The 10,546-nt window shown below is 42.7% G+C and overlaps 1 protein-coding gene across 1 annotated transcript; it reads left to right on the top strand.

The window, feature by feature from the left end:
* Positions 1 to 7,944: 7,944 nt before the first annotated feature.
* LOC135050754 (spindlin-Z-like) lies at positions 7,945 to 8,739 on the top strand. The gene has a single exon (XM_063957117.1). The coding sequence runs from the start codon at positions 7,945 to 7,947 to the stop codon at positions 8,737 to 8,739; it is 795 nt and encodes a 264-aa protein (XP_063813187.1).
* Positions 8,740 to 10,546: the final 1,807 nt, after the last annotated feature.

Genomic DNA, 10,546 nt, shown 5'->3' with positions numbered 1-10,546 from the left:
ATATTGTTTCTGATCGGGGTCCACAATTCATCGCACAATTCTGGAAATGTTTTTGTGCCTCATTGAAGATGAAATTGTCGTTAACGTCCGGTTACCACCCACAATCCAACGGGCAAACCGAACGAGTTAACCAATCATTGAAACAATATTTGCGCTTGTATTCAGCCAAACTCCAGAATGATTGGTCCGAGTTTCTTCCGTTGGCTGAATTTGCTTACAATAATTCTTGTCATTCCTCCACTAAAGAGTCTCCATTCTTTTCAGTTTTTGGTTTTCACCCCAGAGCTAATTCTTTTTTTCATCATTCCTCAGTCTCCTCGCTAACCTTAACCTCCCATCTCAGAGACATTTGGAAAAAGGTGCACCTTGCTCTCAGAAAAGCGGCCTTTCGAGAGAAGAAATTTTCTGACAGGCTCCGACGTCCTTGCACTTTTAAGGTGGGAGATAGGGTGTGGTTGTCGACTCGCAACATCAGGCTTCGACAATCCTCGGCTAGACTGGGACCCAAATTTATTGGGCCATTTCTTATTATTAAAAGAGTCAACCCAGTTGCCTTTCGGTTACGTTTACCAAGATCTCTCAGGATTGGAAATTCGTTTCATTGTTCCCTGTTGAAACAATACGTTTCTTCCAGTAGATTTCCTCGGAAGATCTCTCAGGGTAGATCTCCAGTGGATGTACAGGGACAACAGGAGTTCTTGGTAGAGAAGGTTCTCGATTCCAAATTGTCCCGGGGTCGGCTGTATTTTCTAGTTCACTGGAAAGGCTATGGTCCGGAGGAAAGGTCTTGGGTCCTGGATAAGGATCTTCATGCCCCAAGGCTCAAGAGGGCATTTTTTCGGGAAATTCCTCAGAAACCTGGCTTAGGGGTTCCTTGACCCCTCCTCAAGGGGGGGGGTACTGTTAGGCTCCGGGGTCCGCTTGTCTGCGCGACCCGGCGCCTAGCAAATAGAGACGCCGCCGGCTCCCTAGCAACGCTAAACGCCGGGCGCGCTGAGCCGCACGGACCCTAGTAACGGGGACGCCACTGGCGGACCGCGTTCCCCGTTGCTAGGCTTTAGGAAATTAAGATATTCACCTGCTCTCTGGCCGTGCAGCAGGGCAGCTGCACGGCATTTATTCTAATCAGCCTTTAGCAGCTGATTGGAGGACTCCTTGTTAAATACACTCCCAGGGCTTCTCACAGACGCCGGTAATAGCTTCCTGCATGCTGCCTTTGTTTGCTGAGAGTCTGTTTCCAGTCCTGCTGTATCCGGTCATTCCAGTCCTCAGAAGTCCGGTATTCGGGAGTTGTCATCTCATCCCAAGAGGTCGTTTGGTTCCCTGGAGTCCTGACTGATCACCGTTTTATATCCAGTGGTGTTCGTGAGTTGCGGCTCTACCGTGTGTTGCGGCTCAGCCACTTTACCTTTATATTTTGTGTTTGGAGCATTTGCGGAGGGTTCCGCTTCCACAAGTCCTCTCTGGTACTCGGCGGTGCCGGGTAGGAGAATTGGACAAGTGGATATTTTGGTTGTCCTTTTCCCTGGCGGTTTCTCTGCACATATTATAGTTTTGAGTTTGCTTAGCCCCTGGCCTGGTTGTTCACACTAGATGTACTGATGGTATAAGTGAATTTCACTGGCGAATCAGTTTCATTATGTGTATTAATCAAAGACTCCAGTTGCTCCCTTGGACCCGTCCAAAAGAGCAACAAGTCATCAATGTATCGAAGATACAATAATACATTCGACTTAAATTCATCTTTTGAAAAAAATAATTCTTCCTCTACGCCAAACATAAAACAGTTGGCCAGAGATGGAGACACATTACTCCCCATGGTGCAGCCCTGACGCTGTACATAATACGCATTGTTGAACATGAAGTAATTGCGTTCTAACGTGAGACGCAATAACCGAATAAACAGTTCAACACAAGGCCCTTTATATAGGGGATGGTTGTCAATCACCGTTTGTACAACAGTCAGGCCATCACCATGGGGAATACACGTGTAGAGGCTCTTAACATCTATGGTCACTAGAAAACAACCCGGAGGAACTGTCTGAATCTCTGCCAATCTAGTCAAGAGTGAAGTAGTATCCTTTAAATAATGATCATGGGTCTGAACACATGGTTTTTTATTCAGCACTTTGCACTTTGTATAATTATGGTGCTCTGGTCCCTCCGTACTACTTGGTGTCCGGGCGCACCGTGATGACGTCATTTTATCGAGCGCGGACGGCGGGAGGAATGGACGGATCAGTGGAGGTATAAAGGTATGTGATGTTTGTATATTGTATTATGCCCTGAGGAAAATGTTGAACAAATAACATTGAAACGTTGGCTGATTGGAGCTGCCTTTTGTCTTTATTGCCGTGAGTGCCGCCGGACTATTTCTATACATGTGTGGGGAACCGTGCAGGTTCTTTATGGAAGGCACCGGCTGTTAATGCTTATTCTAGTTGGGAAGGAGTGCCGCTTGACTGCTTTACTATTTAAACGATTGATCTTTGGATGAACCGTTCCTTGAAGGCACCCTCCGTTGTATTTTACCTGCATCAGGTTGTATTGGGTGCTTGCTGCAGCATCTATTTTCACACACTGGGATAACATATTGGGTGTGCACGTGTGTTCTCTGTCACATATTCCAGTACTGTGGTTTGCCCTGTTCCTGTCAGGAATGTCGACAGCTGCCGACACCGATGCGGATGCACTATTGGCAGGGTTTTACTTGACCCCGGGAGAGACTTTCAGCTATTCGGATAATGATGCCATCAATATTCGTTTTAAAGATAATTTATCAGCAACTGGAGGCAATATTGAGAATATCAATTTATACAGAGAGCTATTGAAGCTCAAAAAGCGTGAACAAGATTATTATTATTATGGGGTGACATTGTCTGATTACCACTGGGAGGGTAAAATACCACGTGGTTTCAGGATAAGGAACATTCCAACTATTGGCAGGCTTAATGCCACTTTCTGTAAGAAATGGATAGCCATTTTAAATAAGTGTTCCTATGATCTCATCTTGTTGGTGATAGAGGAGGTTAAGAAGGAGTTAATGACTATCAGGTCCCAAATAGATGAGTTTGAAACCACTTATAAACCAACGTTATTGGCTGATACTACCTCCAATTGGCTAGAACAGTTATCGACACAGGTCGACAAATATCGTAAAGACCTAGTGCAATACAAACGCCTGAAATTGGAGAAAGTAAATCAATATTATGCCAAGAAACAGGTATATCCCTGGATATCAGGCACCACCCCTTATTCAAGGGCCCCAAGGAAACGAATGTCCAATCGGTACAATAGGGGCCAATTTGATACAGATACATCAACAGATGGCACAGCTTCGGCCAGTGAAAATGAGCGTGGCAATATCTCTGGTCGTCACCCTTTAGGGGTTCGGACAAGAGCCCAAATATCCGACCCAAGCGGAGGTACACGAGGAGGGGGGGCCAAAACCAAAGGTCGTGGCGGAGGACGTCCTCCAGTACAGAAGAGGAACTGATCATTAACATTTCAGATCGTGTTCTCACTCCTAATGAAAACAAGGTACTGTCTAGAGGTTTGAACTTTGTCCCTACACAGCGGTTTGAACCGTTTGAATGGAAGATAGAACGTTATAAAATAAGTAGACAATTGCGTCTCAAAGAATATTTCAATTCACCTGAAAAAGTGACTGTGACTAGTGACCCATTACCCAGCTTCTTGCATAAGAAATCAGTTTTTGATCCATGTTCATCGAATGCAGCCATTAAGTCCTTCTGTCGTACGATTGACATGAGTATTGATAGCATGTCGACTTCTTCTAATGATCAGTTTAGTAATTTATCTAAGGAGGAATGGCAGGCATTAATGTCTCTCAGCAAATATGATGACGTGGTGTTCAGACCGGCGGATAAGGGCGGAGCCATAGTCGTGCAAAATACAGCAGACTATGTATCTGAACTGAATCGTCAACTTAGTAACCGCTCCACCTATGTTGTCTTGAAGTCTGATCCCACGTCGTCATATAAGAAAGAGTTAGATACTATTTTGCATAAAGCTGTTCTTGATGGTGATATTTCGGTTGATGTGTGTGATGTTTTATGTTTGGCGTAGAGGAAGAATTATTTTTTTTTAAAAGATGAGGTTAAGTCGAATGTATTATTGTATCTTCGATACATTGATGACTTGTTGCTCTTTTGGACGTGTCCAAGGGAGCAACTGGAGTCTTTGATTAATACACATAATGAAACTGATTCGCCAGTGAAATTCACTTATACCATCAGTACATCTAGTGTGAATTTTTTAGATGTTAATATCAGTCTCATTGATAATCAGATTCAAACTCAGCTATTTTGTAAACCTACAGATAGGAATAATATACTGTTAGCCAGTAGTCATCATCCAGAACCCCTGAAGAGAGGTCTTCCTTTTTCCCAGATGCTTCGAGTTCGTAGAATTATCAATGATGAGACACAGCTTGAAAAGGCTCTGGATGAGATGGTCAATAAGTTTAAGAACAGGGGATACTGTCCTAGAGAGTTGGCACGTACCAAGAATCGGGTCCTTAAAATTTCCAGATCTGAATCTCTGATTCCTGTGGCTAGGAAAAGTCATTCGAAGTTTGTCTGAGTTAATAAATTTAATACTGCAAGTACTAAAATTAATATGGTAACTAAAGCATTCTGGCCGGTTATTCAATCTGACCCCGCTCTCTCTAATTTACGTGATCAAAGAATAATGCCAGCCTACAAGAGGGGTAGAAATATTCGGGATTATGTGGTAAAATCGGACATACAATTTCCATCTCCAGCAGATACACAAAGCAAGTCATTTTTGAACCAGCAGCGTAAAGGCTGCTTCAAATGCCTGGGCTGCACTACGTGCAGCCATATGATAGCAGGCGATTCATTCCATCACCCTTATACCGGAAAAAAGTTTAACATTCGACATAGAGTCACTTGTAGTACGAAGTTTGTTATTTATCTTCTCAGTTGCCCGTGTGGTTTGCACTACGTGGGCAAAACTGAAAGTACATTTAAGGAACGCATGGCGAACCACCGTTCATCGATAAGGGCCGCATTATTGTCAGGGAAAAGTGATCTACCGGTCCCCAGACACTTTGTTGAAGCCCGCCATTCTCTAGTGACTTTACGCCATCGTATAATAGATCACATCCCCCCGCTAAAACGGGGGGGTGATCGGGGTCTTCGGTTATTACAAGCAGAATCCAAGTGGATTTTTCTACTGGATACACTGTCCCCCCGTGGGTTAAACGAACAGATAGGATTATCATGCTTCCTATAAGATATTAGGATTATGCCTATAGAGTTAAGGGAAATGTATTTAGGCTTTATTTGTATCAGTTGGACATCGTTTCATGACACAATCTCGATTGTGCAATTATGCATGAAAGCTCCTTTGATAGTATGCACATATTTTGTCATTGTTATAATATACTACAGGCAGGCTGCTACAGTGTAACTCTTTGAATATGTGTAATGTTACTGTTTGTCTTGTTTGTTTTTTTATTCAGCACTTTGCACTTTGTATAATTATGGTGCTCTGGTCCCTCCGTACTACTTGGTGTCCGGGCGCACCGTGATGATGTCATTTTATCGAGCGTGGCGCGCGGACGGCGGGAGGAATGGACGGATCAGTGGAGGTATAAAGGTATGTGATGTTTGTATATTGTATTATGCCCTGAGGAAAATGTTGAACAAAAAACATTGAAACGTTGGCTGATTGGAGCTGCCTTTTGTCTTTATTGCCGTGAGTGCCGCCGGACTATTTATATATATATATATATATATATATATTAGAGATGTGCACCGTAAATTTTTCGGGTTTTGTGTTTTGGTTTTGGATGTGTTTTGGCAAAACCTCCCTGAAATTTTTTGGGCGGATTCGGGTGTGTTTTGGATTTGAGTGTTTTTTTTCAAAAAACCCTCAAAAACAGCTTAAATCATAGAATTTGGGGGTCATTTTGATCCTATAGTATTATTAACCACAATTTCCACTAATTTCCAGTCTATTCTGAACACCTCACACCTCACAATACTATTTTTAGTCCTAAAATTTGCACTGAGGTCACTGAATGACTAAACTAAGCGATCCAAGATGGCGGCACAAACACCTGGCCCATCTAGGAGTGGCACTGCAGTGTCAGACAGGATGACACTTAAAAAAATTGGCCCCAAACAGCACATGATGCAAAGAAATGAGAAAAAGATTGTAATAGATTGTAAGCTTACGAGCAGGGCCTTCCTACCGCTATGTCTGTCTTTGCCCTGTTTTTTTCTATAACTGTTGTTCTAATTGTAAAGCGCAACGGAATATGCTGCGCTATATAAGAAACTGTTAATAATAAATAAATAAATAAAAGAGGTGCACTGTGGTCGCTGGATGGCTAAGCTAAGCGACACAGACACCTCAATATCACAGGAATTATTTGTTCTAATCAATGGTATTATTGGTCCAAATCTCTGGAAGAAAATGACAAAATCACTGGAATTATTCATTCTAATCAATGGTATTATGGGTCTAAATTACTGGAAGAAAATGACAAAATCACTGGAATTATTCGTTCTAATCAATGGTATTATTGGTCCAAATCACTGGAAGAAAATTACAAAATCACTGGAATTATTTGGCAAGATCACTGTAATTAATAATTATTAATCATTGATATTAATTGGTAAAATCTCGCTATCGCCTGCCTAGTGAAGTGGAATCTAGATGGGATTTTGTACTGGGGACACAATAACTTCATCAGTTGTCTAAATCCAACTGCACTAATGGCGGAAAATGGGCACACGTCTAACAGCGCACTGATTATACTGAGAACTGATTATACTGATCACTGATGATACTACGGAGAACTGACACTGAGCAGCAAGAACAGCACTGGACTATTGTACTGTAGTATACTGGTCACCACAATGCAGCACTGACACTGAGCACAGATATTAAGCACTGATCAGGATACTAGAAGTGACACAGAGCTGCAAGATACAGCAATGGCCTACTGTACTGTACTACTATATACTGATGGTCACCACAATGCTGCACTGTACTACTATATACTGGTCACAACAATGCAGCAGATATTGAGCAGTGATCAGGATACTAGAACTGAGTCTGACACGGAGCTGCAAGATACAGCAATGGCCTACTGTACTGTACTATATGTATACAGCTGGTCACCAAAATGCTGCACTGTCCTACTATACACTGTTCACAACAATGCAGCACAGATATGGAATGGATACTTGCAGTGACACAGAGCTGCAAGATACAGCAATGGCCTACTGTACTGTACTACTATAATTATATACTGGTGGTCCCCACAATGCAGCACACTGAGCACAGATATTACCAGGTGTATCTTACACATCGCTCAGTACAGATTACAGGATGTATAATCACCAGGTGTATAACACACGTCGCACAGTACAGTATACAGTATGCAGCTATGGAGGGATCAGTATTTGGCAGGAAGGCAAGGCCTGGTCCTGGCAGCAGAGTGACAGGTGGCCGTATAGTAGCAGCCAGCTCCAAATCTGGCAGTGTGTGGAAAGGGAGGGGTGAGGGAAGGGAACGAGCACTGGAGTGTCTGAGCGGAGGGCTTGGAAGTTCAGGGGGAGTGAGGCGGGAGCTGCTCTTCCATAGCAGCACACAGTGGTGGTGGTGATGGAGTCTGACAAAGGAGGGAGGAGGAGGTTTGGGGCAACTGGCTCGCAGGGGAACACTGTGCCGCAGCCATCACCTGCAGGGGGAGTGGAGGGAAACACATCCTATCTACCCCAGATAAGTGACTTCTGATCAGAGCTATTGAGGGTCGGAGTTTTTCTGAAATGTGGAAAGGAAGGGGTTCTTTTTCATGTAGACTGGAAGGACTACAACAAATTTGGAGTGACTACACTTTTCACCCTAGATCGGCAGCCCTGCTGCCCTCTAATACACAGATGAATGAAGACTCCATTTGGAAAGGCGGCCACTCAGCGATCAAGAGCTGATGCAGAACATGCAGGTGTTTCTGCAAATATGATGAAGAAAAGAACATCACATAAGAAACATCGAAACAATATGGGACCGAGTAAACCAATCTCCCAGCCAAAGCGAAATATTGTAGGCTGTAGAATACAGCATGGGTGGAAAGAGGGCAGTGGGCCAATAACCCAGTGGAAAGGAACAGTTCTGGATCAAGCACCAGTGAATCCCTCCCTCTATCTTATAAAGTATGATGGATTTGATTGTGTCTATGGACGTGAGCTACACAAGGATGAAAGGGTATCTGCGCTTGAAGTTCTACCAGACAGAGTTGCCTCATCCCGAATCAGCGATGCCCATTTTGCTGACACAATGATTGGTAAAGCAGTGGAGCATATGTTTGAAACAGAGGATGGTTCCAAGGATAAGTGGCGAGGGATGGTATTAGCACGAGCACCTATTATGAACACATGGTTTTATTATTATATAACCTATGAAAAGGACCCAGTCTTATATATGTATCAACTTTTAGATGACTATAAAGTAGGAGATCTTCGGATCATGCCAGACTCAAATGATTCCCCTCCAGCTGAAAGAGAACCAGGGGAGGTTGTGGACAGCCTGGTGGGCAAGCAAGTGGAATATGCCAAAGAAGATGGCTCAAAAAGGACTGGCATGGCTATTCATCAAGTTGAAGCTAAACCATCTGTGTACTTCATTAAGTTTGATGACGATTTCCATATTTATTTCTACGATTTGGTGAAGACATCCTAAATGGGATTCAGTACTTTTTTTTTTTTCCAAACGTAATCTAATGTAAACATTTGTAGAAAGTCGCTGCTTTCTGATTACAGAAATGCTCAGATATTCCTGCAAATCCACAATCCCTTCCCAGAGGAAAAAGAAATTGAGAAACCGTTGTTTGAGAACATTTGTTCTCTTTCCCTTACAAAGGAACAAACCACTTTCCAAGAAGACTGACGTTTTTGGGATTATGGAGACATAATGCTTTTTAATATAAATCCTAAAGCAGGTGGTGTATTAGAGCAAAAGAGTGCAAGAGACCAGCCATGCAGTTTCTGAAATATTATGACAAAATGTTACTGTATTTCATAAGCACTCATTCCTAACTCTGCTAAGTACTGTTTGGTATACTGTATCTGGCTTCCATGAGGTAGTTGTCCATTATTTCAGCTTCCATTGACCTTTTTGAAAGCGGTAGAAGTTATTGATTCTTTTTTTATTTTTATTTTCCCCTATTTTTAATTTTCTCCTGCATAGCCCAGTAAAATGTTACAATGTTAAGTATTGACTTGTGCCTTCTGGGGGTCCACTTCTTCACCAAACCCAGCCAAATCTCATCCTAACCCTCTGTTCCACGTTCTCTATGTACCCCATCTGTGTCACCCCTGTCTGTCTACCCCTCCCCTTTAGATTGTAAACTCTCACGAGCAGGGTCCTCTTCCCTCATGTACTTATCCTTTGTCTTACTTTAATAATCTTCAACTGTACCACATCCAGCAGTCTTCTGCCACCTGATACTTATTCCAGTGTCATCTGCTGATGTAACTATGTTTATTTACCCTGTACTTGTCCTATACTGCCATCAACTGTAAGTTGCTGTTTTCCTGTTTGATTATTTATGTACTCTTTAATTGGGTGCTGCGGAACCCTTGTGGCGCCATATAAATAAAGGATAATAATAATAATATAGGGTGTATAATCCCCAGGTTTATCTCACACATCGCTCAGTACAGTATATAGGGTGTATAATCCCCAGGTGTATCTCACACATCACTCAGTACAGATTACAGGATGTATAATCACCAGGTGTATAACACACATCGCACAGTACAGTACACAGGGTGTATAATCCCCAGGTGTATCTAACACATCGCTCAGTACAGATTACAGGATGTATAATCACCAGGTGTATAACACACGTCGCACAGTACAGTATACAGGGTGTATAATTACCAGGTGTATCACACACATCGCACAGTACAGTATATAGGGTGTATAATCCCCAGGTGTATCTCATACATCACACAGTACAGTATATAGGGTGTATAATCCCAAGGTGTATCTCACACATTGCTCAGTACAGTATACAGGGTGTATAATCACAAGGTGTATCGCAAACATTGCACAGTACAGTATACAGGGTGTATAATCCCCAGGTGTATCTGACACATCGCTCAGTACAGATTACAGGATGTATAAAATCACCAGGTGTATAACACAAGTCGCACAGTACAGTATACATACTAGTCACTCACAACAATGCAGCAGATATTGAGCACTGATCAGGATACTAGAAGTGACACAGAGCTGCAAGATACAGCAATGGCCTACTGTACTGTACTATATGTATACTGCTGGTCACCAAAATGCTGCACTGTCCTACTATATACTGCTCACAATAATGCAGCACAGATATGGATAGTATACTTGGCACAGAGCTGCAAGATACAGCAATGGCCTACTGTACTGTACTACTATAATTATATACTGGTGGTCCCCACAATGCAGCACACTGAGCACAGATATTTGCAGCACACTGAGCACAGATATTTACAGC

This window comes from Pseudophryne corroboree, chromosome 2, assembly GCF_028390025.1.
Source record: "Pseudophryne corroboree isolate aPseCor3 chromosome 2, aPseCor3.hap2, whole genome shotgun sequence".
NCBI lineage: Eukaryota > Metazoa > Chordata > Amphibia > Anura > Myobatrachidae > Pseudophryne > Pseudophryne corroboree.
The sequence above is the reverse complement of the archived record's forward strand: the minus strand, read 5'-3'. Positions and strand labels throughout refer to the sequence as shown.

Excerpts from the sequence above, each read along its gene's own strand:
- LOC135050754 (XM_063957117.1), top strand. The coding sequence starts at position 7,945 with ATGAAGACTCCATTTGGAAAGGCGGCCACTCAGCGATCAAGAGCTGAT.